General features: G+C 19.7%; 3 protein-coding genes across 3 annotated transcripts in view; all 3 read right to left on the bottom strand.

The window, feature by feature from the left end:
* The window catches only part of PRSY57_0603100 (hypothetical protein), a gene marked incomplete at both ends in the record, with an annotated part of 9,098 nt that extends 1,392 nt beyond the window's left edge, over positions 1-7,706 (bottom strand). Inside the window, one exon of the mRNA XM_012906407.2 lies at positions 1-7,706. This exon is cut by the window's left edge and continues 695 nt beyond it. Coding sequence (XP_012761861.2) covers positions 1-7,706 — 7,706 coding nt within the window.
* A 3,062-nt stretch (positions 7,707-10,768) lies between these two features.
* Positions 10,769-11,714, bottom strand: PRSY57_0603000 (hypothetical protein; the record flags this gene model as incomplete). Its single annotated transcript, XM_012906406.2, has 4 exons — positions 10,769-10,809; positions 10,946-11,011; positions 11,148-11,224; positions 11,362-11,714. 4 exons carry the CDS (start codon positions 11,712-11,714, stop codon positions 10,769-10,771), a joined length of 537 nt encoding a protein of 178 aa, XP_012761860.2.
* Positions 11,715-12,033: 319 nt separating this feature from the next.
* On the bottom strand, positions 12,034-14,454 carry PRSY57_0602900 (hypothetical protein; the record flags this gene model as incomplete). Its single annotated transcript, XM_012906405.2, has 1 exon — positions 12,034-14,454. One exon carries the CDS (start codon positions 14,452-14,454, stop codon positions 12,034-12,036), a length of 2,421 nt encoding a protein of 806 aa, XP_012761859.2.
* Between the last annotated feature and the right edge of the window lie 546 nt (positions 14,455-15,000).

Below are 15,000 nucleotides of genomic sequence, written 5' to 3'. Positions count from 1 at the left end.
ATGCTTCCTTTTTTTTTCTCTTCAACATTATTACTTAAAACTTGATTGTTATTAATAATATGATTATTTTGATTATTTTTATTTTTGTTGTCATTTTTGATAATATTTTTTTTGTCTTCTTCTGTTTTTGAATGTATTAACACTTTACTATCTTTTTTATGTTTTTTTTGTATAGTTTCTTCTTTTAAAACTTGATTTAAAGTTTCTTGACTTTTATTTGTTTGTTTTTGTACAACATTGGTTGGTACTACATTATTGTTGTTATTTATTGTATTATCCATTCCTTCATCTTTTCTCTTTTTTTTATTTTTTGTTTTTTTATCTTTGTTTAAATCAGCTAATTGTTCTTTTGAGCTATTTTCAATAACTTGGCTTTTCTTTTTTAATTTTTCTTTTTCAGTATCTAAAATTTTATTTTCTTCTTTTTTATTTTTTTTTTCTTTTTTTGTTAAGGAGGCATTATTATTTTTATTAACCTTGTCATCAAGTTGTTCACTTTTTTTTTGTTCCTTAACCACCGTTGTTGTTGTGGTTACAATTGATTTTCTTTTTTTGGTATCCTCATTTTTAATAGTATTATCTTTATGTATACTATTATTATCAAGAGTTGTAATCATTTTATCTCCACTAGTTACTTTTTTATTATTATTGTATGTAACCGATGATGTTTCTGGATTTACATTATTATTAGTTTGCTTATTTGGTAGGTTCTCGTTTATTATTTTTAGTGTGTTTTTTTCATTTTCTAAATGTATGGCATCATTATTCATGGTAAATTTATGTAAGAGATTATCTATTTGGTTATTATTATTATTATTATTATTGTTGTTGTTGTTGTGATTTAAATCCATATCATTATATAAACTCTTATTTGCACTTTCATTATAAGTATCTTTTTCATTTTGTGGAGTAATATTTTCTTGAGTAAGAGACATATTTTTTTTATGCTCCATATGAAGAAAGTTTAAAATATCTATTTCGTTCATATTATTATTTAGATTGAGAAGAATATTTTCTTTTTTGTTTTGCAATAATGTGTTCGTTAGATAATTTAATTTATCATTAAGTAGTACGGATGGGTTCACAGCATGCAAAGAATTATCTTTATCGGATAGAAATGTATTCAACGTATTAATGAGATTACTACTAGAAGGGTTATTATTATTATTATTATTATTATTATTATTGTTATTATTATTATTGTTATTATTATTATTTGTTGTTGTTGTGACGTAATGATGAGAATCTCTTAATGTAGTACCATTGTTTTCTTTTATATTCATATGATAATTATTTGTCATAGTACTACCTGGAGTATTCATTTTTAAGACATCCTTTAATACGTTTTTCAAATTTTCAGATCTCATTTGATTATTTAATATATCAAAACAATCCTTTTTATTGTCTCCAACTGTTGTATATGGATGAGTTGTGTTCTCGATTTCTATATTGTTCATATATTGTACGTTATTATGTATATTATTCATATTGTTTATATTGTTCATATGGTTCATATGGTTCATATTGTTCACATTGTTCACATTATTCATATTGTTCACATTGTTCACATTGTTCACATTATTCATATTGTTCATATTGTTCACATTGTTCACATTGTTCACATTATTCATATTGTTCATATTGCACATTCTTAGAAATTTTTCTTGCTCCACATCAATCATTCTTTTCAACACTTCCAAATTTTTGTTATACTGAGCAATAGTCTTTATTTCGTCTTCATCTGTTTGATCTTTTTTTCGTAATTGCATGATACATGTTTCAAGTTGCATTTTTTTTTCTTTAAGCAAATCAATATATTCTTTCGCCTTGTATAATTCTTGTTTTAAATCGTCCATATATTCTTGTTTATTTATATTATACATTGCTTCGCCTGCACTTCTGTTAAATGGAAGATACTTCAAATTGTTATTATCCGATAGGATATTCTTATATGGTTCAGCATTGATCAGATTAACATTGTTCATATTATTTAATATGCGACCATTCATGTTATTATACATCATATGAGCACTAACCATATTATTATTATTATTATTATTATTTTTCATTATGTTACTATTAAAACTACCAAAGTCGTCCTCGAGTTCTACATTCTTCAAATTCTTTTTCATAGGGGTTAAAGGAAGTACAAAAGGAATAGATCCGAAGGGAAACATGTCATTAAATCGAACCCATGGCATACTTTCATTAAAACGGATAGGCAAATCATAAGGAAAATAATTTAGACACCACCAATAAAACATAAGTTCTGAAGAAAAAGGTCCTTGTACATTACCACTTGGATCTTTATATTGCCATATATCTCCATTTAATTTATTTATTTTATTCATAATTTTAATATTTTTTAAGATACTATTATTTTCTTCATCATTATCATCAACTTTTAATGGTCCTTCATTTACTTTATGTTGTTCTTTTATTACAAGAGCATTTTTTGTGACTTTGTTAATATCTTCTGTACTACTTGAATTTCCTACTGTATCATTATTATTATTATTTTTTCCTATAACATTTTGCATAATGATCATTGAGGAGTTCGTTCTTTGATATGTAGAGTTGGTACTTTTATCTAAGGTTACATTAACACTACTACTTATGCTGGTATTATTTCTATGTCTTGTTTCTTCATCACAATTTGAAGTTGATTTTTCTAATAAAAATAATTGTTCTTTTTTATTTTCATTAATATCACATGGTATATATGTATCTACAGTGTTCATCTTAATATTATTATCATTCATATGATTACTATTATTATTTACATTCTTATTTGTGTTCTCCATGATATTTGAATATTTCTTTAAAGAATTACTACTACTACTACTACAACTATTACTATTAATATCTTGTTTATTATTTGTACCATTTATGATTTCCCCAAGACCATTTTTATTTGTATCTTCTTCTTGTGACAATTCTTTTAATATCTTTTCTTCATTTGGATTCGTTTTTTTGTTAAATCTAAAAAAACGTAACCATTTGTTATCATTTTTAGATCCCTTACATGTACTTTTATTATTTTCATCCTCATTATTGTCATTATTGTCATTACTGACCTTATTGACCTTATTGACCTTATTGTCATTATTGATATTATCATTATTCATATCATCTGATTTATTTTCTTCATGAGATTTATTCAACATACATTCAGAATATACATTCGAAGGTGCATTAGAATTTATTTTTTCACTACATCTGTTTTTTAACATATCAACATTTGCATGTACATTATCTTCTACAAGTTCATCACGATAACCTTGTGGAACATTATTTTTATGAAAATTATTCAACACCATATTATTATTATTGTTCATATGGTATGTATTATACATATTATTATTATCATTATTATTATTTTCTAATGTGTTTACAACATTTGTGTTATTCAAAGACAAATGTTTTAAAAGCTCCTGTTTATCATAATCACTTAACTTATTCAAAACGGATTCATCAATATTAAGTGTTTCTGCAATTTTCTTAAATATCATTTGATTATCTAATCTAAATGTCATATTTTCATCGCTTACTAAATATTCCTTTTGTCTTTCTACAAAACTATTTCTATTCACATGTGACATATGCATGTTAGATACACTTCTCCTTTTGTCTATATTTTCATTTATGCTATGTCCAAGATATTGAAAGTGGTCATTAGAAAAATTTTCCTCAAATGGTGATTGATCACAATTAATATTATTATTTGTTAGGTTCATATTATTATTTGTAAAATTCATATTATTATTTGTAAAATTCATATTATTATTTGTAAAATTCATATTATTATTTTTATTTTTGAATTCTCTTAATTTTAATTCCTCTGTATTATTATATACCTCATTATCATTATGAGTAAAAGATTCATTTGAATGTTCCTTTTTCATATTTTTAAATATATTCATCATTTCCATATTTTTATTAACATGAGTATTTAAAAGAGCATTATTTAAATTTTCTACACTCATATTATTATTTTTAATTTTTTGTAATAAACTATCTTGAGGAATATTATCCATCAACATAATATTTTTTTGCATCAAATTATTATTATGATCTAATTCATATGTACTATTATTATTTTGTTGTTTATTCCAATAATAATTATTAATTTGGTTATCTCCAAATACATAATTTTCAGGAACATAAGATTTATGATTTTCATTATTATGAATATTATTATTTGTTTTTTCATCATTCCCATTTAACAAAATATCTTTTTTTTCTAGTTCCGATGCCATGTTATCTAATGCATTGTACAATTTTTTGCTCACATCATTATCTTCTATATTTTTGGTCAATTTATTATCTTTTTCATTTTTCTTTTTTTTTTTCTTCTGCTTATTATTATTATTATTATTATTTTGGTTACTGTTAAGTTTACTGGGTGAATTATTACCGTCTTTTGAATTTAATTGGTTATCATTTTTTTCACCATGAATATTTAATTCTACATTTTTTTTTTTTTTTTTCTCTACATTCATTTCGTTTTCCTTAAACATATTATTCACACTATTTATATTACTTCCACTGGTAAACACACTTTCATTGTTTTTTTTATTTTTTAAAACGGACATGTTATTATTCACAATTTTATCTTTATTGTAATTATTTCTGTCTACATGATGTTCCTTGTTATTTGATGAAGTGGCCATTCCATACATACGATTACTTTTATTATTATTATTATTATTGTTGTTATTATTGTTATTATTATTGTTATTATTATTATTATTATTGTTGTTGTTGCTATTTGTGTTTTTTCCTTTTACACATGTAATGGTAGTATTTGTTAAAGGAGCAGTACTAGTATTATAATTACTATTATTATTGTTATTATTATCTGGATCGTCATTATTATTATTATTATTTTTTTCATCCTTCTTATTATTTACGTTACATCCTTCATTTTTTTTATCCTTTGATGATTCCTTATTTTTATTTTTTGCTTCTGGTTTATTATCATTTTTATTGGTAAGTTGGTCTTTTTTTTTTTCTGACAATTCTAATATGGTTTTATTATTTCTATCAAATTGTTCACTCATTTTATGCCACAACAGATCATCAGATGCCTTTTTATTATCTGTGATGCTACTTTTTTTCCTTATTAAACTCCAATCATCTTCTATAACACTTTTTTCATTTTTTGAGTTTCTTTTTTCATTGGTTCTTAAGTTTTTATTATAATAATGTGATGCAGTAAAGTTGGTGGTTTGATTTTTTGCGTTATCAAAAGAGTGATGTGAAGGGGTATTACTTTTTTCACTTTTCTTAGCTAAATTATTTTCCACGTTTTCAAAAACAGTAGTATTATTATTGACAATATTATTGTTGTTCATATTTTTATTTGAGGAGTCTTTATAATATCCTTTATTTTTTTCTACGACATCGTTAATATTAGTTACATTGTTCATATAATTAAAAGTATTATTAGCATTATTAGGTGTATTTATATTATTTGTGAGATTCACATTGGTACTTCCTTTTTGTCCATATTGATGTTGATTATAATTAAAGTTATTATTATAATTGAAATTGTTATTACTATTATTATTATTATTATTATTATTATTATTATTGTTGTTGTTGTTATCTCGAATAAGGGTTATAGAATTGGGGCCCATTTTATTCATTTCATTATTTTTATTCATATATAGGTTGTTTGGATATTCATTTTGATTGCTATCCTTTTTAAACTTTTCTTCTATCAAACGATACGATTCATGAACACCTGTACTATTTAAATTATGATGATTATTATAATGAGCACTATTATTTACATTATTTAGGTTATTTACATTATTTACATTATTTACATTATTTACATTATTTACATTATTTGCATTATTTACATTATTTACATTATTCACATTATTCACATTATTTACATTATTCACATTATTCATATTATTCACATTATTCACATTATTCACATTATTCACATTATTATTGTTAAATTTTTTGTATTTTTTCATTTTCCAATCATCGATATTATTATTAATATTAGGAGAGAGCCCATAATAAGAAGAAGTATTATACATTTCGCTTCCCTTCTTGGTTACATTGTTAACACCTTTATTATAATAATTTGCTGGGTTATTTTGGATGTTACTGCTTTTGCTTACACTGACAAAATTTGGATTGTTAAAATTTTCTACATTTCTTTTGGAATGATCAGCAACAATATCGTTTGGTCCACCTGCTGCACGTTCATTATTATTCATATGTTGAATATAAGGAAGTTGATTATTTCCAAAATGGTTCATATGTTTATTATTATTATTATTATTATTATTATTCATATGATTAATATTATTTGTATTATTCAATCCATCATTATAATGGCTGTCATTTGTATAATAATCTTCTCTTTTCATGTGTATTATATTTCTATCTTTAGTATAATTATTTTTATTATTCATTTTTGCCATATCATTATTATTATTATTATAAAAATGGTGCATGTAATTATTCATATTATCCACGTTGATCTCATGAGATGTACTATTTTTCATATCACTAGATATATTACTCCTTGTATCATTATTATAATTTTTATTAAATGTCTTATGTCCTCTCTTATTATCACCCATTTTGTTATTATTATGGGACATCATCATATTTGTATTATTTAATTTGTTCATATTATTATTCATATGATTCATTGAAGAACTATGATTTGATACAGAATTTTTTCCTAAGCGCCACGTGGACATACTTCCTGTTTTATCACTATCTCTCCATAACAATTTTTTAGTACCACTCATATTATTATTATTATATAAATTATTATTATTATTATTATTGTTACTATTATCTGTAGCATAATTACTCTTTTTATAACTATTTCTATTGTTATGATCAAAATTATTATTATTGTGATTATTATTATTATTATTATTATTGTTTAAGTTTGACATATTATTGTCATGAAATTTATTAAATTTATTATTTCGTATAGAAAAGTTACTTCTCCTATTCATATTATTATTATTATCATTATTATTTAATGAATCAAATGAATCATTTAAATTATTTCTACAATAAAAATCGTTTCTTTCATTATTATTATTATTATTATTATTATTATTATAATTATAATTATTATTATTATTATTATTGTTGTTGTTGTAAAAGAATTCGTTTCTATTTTTATATCTATTTTTTTCATTATTAAAATCGTGCTCATCATTTAATCTCCTATTATCAAAGTCCCTTTCAAAAGATACATTATATTGTTGATCATTATCTTCATCAAAGTTTCGAATATTTTTTTCTAATTCTGGAAATTTAAATTTATTACTACATAAAGGTAATTCATGATCTTCTCCCAGACCCTTTTTATCTAATATTAATTCCTTATAAGCATAAAGAAATTCATTTCTTGTATATACCAACAAATCCTCATCAATATAATTATCTCCTTCTTTTATTAATAAGTTGTTCAAGTATTGTTCATTAATATTTGGGTTATCATTATTATTAGGGTTGTCATTATTATTAGGGTTGTCATTATTATTAGGGTTGTCATTATTATTAGGGTTGTCATTAATATTAAGGTTATCATTATTATTAAGGTTATCCCTATCATTTGGATTATCCCTACTATTGGGGTTATCATTAATATTTGGATTATCACTGTTATCTGGATCCATGATATTATCTTCTTTCAAATTATATTTTTCCATGATATTAACAATTTTCTTTTTTCCTTTTTTTTTCCTTTTTTTTTTTTTTTTTTTTGCTGGTCCGTTTATGTCGTTCTCTTAGTATAAAATAAATAAAAAGATATGAGGCAGAGATTTTTATAAAGGAAATCCTTACAATGCTTTAATTTTATATCGATAAAATGATTCATAAAATAATGAATGTAAATAAATACATATATATATATATATATATAATATATATATATATATGTACAGGAATAATATCCTATATTAAAAAAAATATATATATATATATATATATATATTTTATATGAGCCTTCTTCAGTATTTTTTGTAATATCAATGAATTCTATATAAATTTCTTAATATCCTATAGCATAATATTCTTTATTTCTTTCTTTTTGAATATATTTTTTATTATATATATATATTCATATATATTTTCATATATATATATCATATAGGTATTATAATTATAAGAAAAATACATATAATATATATATATATATATAATATTTTTATATAAAATAACAAAAGAAGGTTATAATATTTTTTATATATATTAAGAAAAATATATATATACTATATATTTGTTTCTTTGTTTGTTTGTTTTTTTTTTTTTTTTTTTTTTTTTTTTTTTTTTTTTTATTATATAATAATAAAAACATAATATTTATATATAATATGATTTTAGATTATATATAAAAAAAGGGAAAAAAAAAAAAAAAAGAAAAAATGTAATTATTATATTATTAACTAATAATAACATTACACTTAAAGGTTTTTAAAATTTATATAATTATAAATATTTTAAAAATAATTCTATATATTTTATTTTGTAAAGAAAAAATATTATTGAGTAAAAATAAAATAAAATAATAAACAATAAATAAATAATAAAATATAAAATATATAAAATAATAAAATAAATTATAATAAATATATTTTTCAAAGTATATATATATATATTATAATATATATATACATATATATAATAATAACATATAATATTATATATTTTTATATATTTATTTTATATTTTAAAAATATATATATGTATAAATGTATGTAATATAAATTAATGATATATTTTTAAAAGAAAGCATATTTTTTTTAGGAGGGTTTTTTTATTTTGTTCATGCTTATATAAAAATAAAAAATATATACTTTATATATTTCTATTATATATTATTATATGTATATATTATACAAATATATAAATAAAACAAAATTATATAAAATTAATATATTTATATATATACAATATATATATAATATATAATTATATTATTTATTTAAAGAAGTTTAAAATTTTACGAGGTTATAAAATATATAATTTTATATATTGTATATTAAATATATAATATATATATATTATATATATATAATTATAATAAAAAATGCGGGTTACGGATTTTTTGTATTAAATCTCATATGCTTATTAAATATATATAACATATATATATATATAATATATATACATTTTTTTAATATATACCCTTCTTTTTTAAAAAAGTTAATATATATATATATATATATATATATAATATTTATGTTAATATTATTATATATATATAATAATTATCATATTTTAATATTTATATATCAATATATATAATATATAAAATATATATTTCTTCTTAGATATAAAAATTGTACATACATATTTTTGATATTATATTTTTATAAAATATACTTATTTTTTTAATTCATTTTAATTTCCTTTTTTTAAATAATAGAATATATATAAAAAATAAAAGGATAAAAAACTTCCTATTTTGAAATAAATATTAAATAGTATAACAAGTTGATAGAGAACAGCATGCCTTTTGCCTTCATATAATAATATATTTATATATTATATATTAATATTATATATATATATATATATATATATATATATTATATATATATTATATAATTATATATATTTTTTTTTCTTAAAGGGCTCTTCATCAGTATGTATAATTTTTCTGGTATAATATTTGCATAAAAATATATTATATATATATGAGTTAAAAAAAAAATAAAATAATATTGTGTTATATATATATAATATAAATATATAATAAATAAACGTAATAAAACGTTATTTTTTAATATGGATTTAATATATATATATATGCATTTCTTTAAATAAAATAAAAATGTGTTGTGTTATATTTATTTTATATTTTTTTTATTTTGTTACATATAAATTTATTGAAATCATATAATGAAAGAAAAAATAAATTTATTATAATATATTTTTATGAATTTAAAAAAAAATGAAAAAGTGTAATTATTTTTGAAATAAAAATGTTACATATATTTAATATATATATTTATTAGGGTTTATATATAAAACATCTCATATATATTATATATATATATATATATATATTAATTATTATTTTTTAAGGGGTTTACTTTTGAAATGAGCTCATTAAAACAAAAAAAAAAAAAAAAGGGTATATGCATATAATATAAAAATAATCATATTATTATATTATATTGTATAATTTTTGATCATTTAATTATACATAAAATATTTATGTTAATAAATCAAAGGAATTAATTATATATATATATATATATTACAATATTCTTTTTATTATTAAAAGTAGTACTATAATAATAATTATTTTTGTTCTGTTTATATTTTATAAATACATATACACATATATTTATTAATATTATTGTTGTGGAAATTATTTTGTGCAAGTTGTGTTTTTAAAAGCACAATTAAAAATATTCGTTTAAATATGTTCATAAAAATATCATAAAGTGAATCGAATTTATGGAAATACAATTATATTATAATTATATGAATGAATAAATAAATAAATAAATATATATATATATATATTTTTTTTTTTCTGTACACCTTTCTTATTAATTATAAGATAATTAAACAGTTTTTCAATAAAAATTATAAAATATTGTTTTAAAAAAAAACAAAAAAAAGAAACAATTTAAATAAGTAATATATATATATATATGTATATATGTTGCGTGTTGTGTTGTAACCTACTAAAATATATGTATTAATTTAATAAATAATCATTGTCCTTGTTCTTGTATTTTTATTTGTTTAAATATTATATGTCCTTGAAATTTTCTAAGGAATTAATTTTCCCTTCTATACAGTAAAAAAAAAAAAAAATACACATATATATATATATATATATATATATATATATATATATATATGTATGTAATGAAAAAAAAATAAGGTCTTTTGAAATATATAATTTTCTTTTCCTCATTAAAGAAACCTATGTTTGAATATAACTTCTTGACGTTTGTATTCAGATTTATATATTCGTCAATTTTATTTTTAACTAAAAATAAAATGAATAAATATATACATATATATATATATATATATATATATATATATAATATATGTGTATTATGTTCATAGTTGTTTATATAGGGCATTATATTATTATATATATTTTTAAAACATAAAGTTACTGTATTTTTTTTTGGATGATTTATCCATATTATCTATGAATTTTTTCTCTTCCCGTATTTTATTTTGTAATCTTATTCTTTATATACATATAAAAAAAAAAAGTACAAATGGTATATTATTATGTGAGGAAAAATAATTATTACATATCCTTATTTGGTTAGTATACATACATATATATTGCATATACATATAATATTATTTATATTTTCTAACGTTGAGGGTATTTGTTTCTTATTCTTATATAACATATAGAATTTCGAGAAAGGCGTATTTAAGCCTTGAAGGGAATGCAACTTTCCATATAAAAATATATTTTTTAAAAGATGTCTTTTTTCTTCATTATGATCTTTAAGAAATATGTAAAGTGGCGTATTCTTATGTTGTACATATAAATTATCAAACATATATCTAAGATCATTTGTTTTGTTCTTTATTTTATTTATTATTTCATTTTTTTTCAAATCCTTTTGTTTATTTATATTTTCATGTTTTTTACAAAAAAATAAAAACTCGCCGTGGAACATAAGCAGGCAAAGCATATAAATAAATAAATAACATATATTCATTATGAAAAAGTATTTTAAAAACAAAAACAAAAAAAAAGAAAAAAAAAAAAAAAAAAATTAATATAAAAAATGTAATATATGATAATTAATACAATATAATAAAAAAAGAAAATATAAGTTTTAAATTAAAAATGAATTGTTTATTTGAAAGAGTTGGGAAAATTTCTTTTTACATATTATTTTCCCTCGCGATACGAAAAAATAAATAAATAATAAAAAATAATAATATGCATATGGATATACATATGTATATATATATATATATATATATATATATCTTATTTATATATATTTTTAAAAATATTAGTCTTGTTATGCTTCATTCTGTTACCAGTATTGTTCCTAGATCTACGAAATAATATTTGTTTGTAAGTTTGTCTTTAATTTTTACAAAGGGGACGTTATGAAGTCCCAGCATTATAGCCAACATTTTGACACGTACTGATTTTCTTTGTTGTGGATGTATAATACCTACATCGATCGATGAATTAAAGGAAATAAGTGAATGTTGCATATGATTATTTAAGACATTATGATCGTCTTGTATTTCTATAATTAAATGTATATCTTCATGATGATTATTAAAGAAAGAAAAGATAGCTATTAAAATAGAAGAATAATTTATTTCTTTAACAAAAGAAATTTCGAGATTGAATATATTTTGTGTAGGTACTTCAACTTCCATACAATATTGTGACCATATGAAATTATTAGATGTATTATCTATACACCATTTTATAGATAATGAAATAATAGTTTTGTCATTATTAAAAGAAAATGTGTTATATTGATTGTTATTATGATAATGATGATTATTATTATAATAATCCATATTATTTTTTAATTTTTCTATAACATTGTTATATATTGTTTTGTTATGTACCTTTATATTATCATATGTATTTTCATCATGATCATTATCTGTATTTTGTATTTCACATTGTAAACTATTTTTTTTTTTTGATAACACCCTTGTAATATCATTTTGTTCTTTAATTTTTTTTTTTTTTTTTTCGTGTTCTTTTTTTTTTTGTTTATTTTTTACGTTTTTCAAAGAAAGTATTTGTACAAAATTAACTATAGGAAAATAAATAGAATACATATCTTCAGGATATAAATTTAATGGGAATATATTTGAATTCATAGAAATAGATCTTGAAAAGAGTTCATGTATATATATTAAATTATGTTTTGTTATATTTTCAATTTGAATAAATAAATAATTATCTATAATTTTACATTGTATATTTAAAGGTTTAATTACTATAATTTGTTTACTTAATGTAATATATTTTGTATTTTTTTTTACATTTTTTTTAAACATATAATCATCATATTTATTTAATGATTTGTATATATTATGAGGATTGACATTTAGAGGAAACTTTTTTTCATTCTCTTTATTATTCCTTTCATCATCATATGCATTAGAAAAAAAGTCATTATAAAAATTAGAATCATAATTATCATCCTCATCATTATAATGTTTATTATTATCATCACTATACATATCATCATCATAATTATTATCATCATCACTATAAATATTATCATAATTGTTATCATCATGTTCGTTGTGGTTCTCCCGATTTTCATTTTTATTATAATCACTATCACTTTCTTTATTCATCATTTTGTCATTGTGTTTCTTCATTTTTTTTACCCTCTTTTTTTTTTCGTATAGCATGTTCGAAGTAAATGTAGATGACCAGGGAACATTATTTAGTATGGAAGAAGGAGCGTGCATAATATTTTTTAATTCGCTTAGAACCTTTTTGTCAATTATATTATGGAGATTTTTGGTTTTCTCGGATTCTTTACTTTCTACAAGTTGAACCTTTATGCTGAGTTTTTTGTGAAGATATTTTTGTGATACAGAGAGGGGTAGTTCTATAACATAAATAATGGCATGTACCAAATAAGATGAATCTTTTTCAAAAAACAGATTTTCTAAATGACCATTTGGATGGTGATCATTTCTATCCATATTAACAAAAATGTAATCACCTATATCATTATTATGATTATTATTATTTACATTATTATCATCATCATTTTTATTATTGTCATCATTTTTATTATCACCATCATTTTTATTATTATTGTCATCATTTTTATTATTGTCATCATTTTTATTATCATCATCATTTTTATTATTGTCATCATTTTTATTATCATCATCATTTTTATTATTATCACCATCATTTTTATTATTATCACCATCATTTTTATCATTATCACCATCATTTTTATCATTATCACCATCATTTTTATCATTATCACCATCATTTTTATCATCATCACCATCATTTTTATCATTATTTACATGTCCATTTTGTTGCGCATTTTTTATTTTTTTTTTCCCTACAATTTTTCGGTGGATTGTTTTAAAATCCTTTTGAAAAAAATTTTCTTGTAATAGATTAAATTTATTATCTAACGTTGAGACTTCAGTTTTATTTTCATTAAAATGTACTAAATCAACATTTATATGACAATTCTTACAATATTCGATCCAGTTTAAGATATTTTTTTTATTACTTGATAACTTGTGTGCTCTTCTTAATATTATACCGATATAAAGAATTCCCCCTAACAATTCTTCGCGTATATGTGTATCAGAAGAAAAAATATTGACATCGTTCATCTTATGAGAAAAATATTCAAATACGTCATCTGCATTTTTGTAATTATTACTGTTGGTGAGAATTATCGAAGCGTTCAGAGGGCTCATTTGCATCAAACAGAAAAAAAAAAAATACTAATAAATAAAATGAATAAATAAAATCAATAAAATAAATAAAAAATAATAAAGTATTAATATATATATGTCATATATTTATGAGTATAAAAATATGCATAGTTATAGGTACATATAAATACATTAGAACGAAATACTGAAATGATACATATATATAAAAATATATTTATTTATATTATAATTTAATTCTTTTTAAATAAATAAATATATTATATATATATATATATATATATATAATCTTGAAAAAATATGAAGTAGGCATATCAAATGGATTACATACGTATATAAATTATAAAAATATAATAATAAAATTAACCTTCGCACTAATAAATAATTTGTATATATATATATATATAATATTTTTTATATATGTAAATTTTTTTTTTTTTTTTTTTTAATATTCTGTTTATATATAATTTTATTTAAAAAGTTTTAATATCCCCATTTATTTTATATATTTATAATTTTTTTTTTTTTTTTTTTTTTATTTTTTAAAATCTTATTTTTTAATAAAATCTTTTTTTA

The sequence above is a fragment of the Plasmodium reichenowi genome, chromosome 6 (genome assembly GCF_001601855.1).
Source record: "Plasmodium reichenowi strain SY57 chromosome 6, whole genome shotgun sequence".
Taxonomy (NCBI): domain Eukaryota; phylum Apicomplexa; class Aconoidasida; order Haemosporida; family Plasmodiidae; genus Plasmodium; species Plasmodium reichenowi.
The sequence above is the reverse complement of the archived record's forward strand: the minus strand, read 5'-3'. Positions and strand labels throughout refer to the sequence as shown.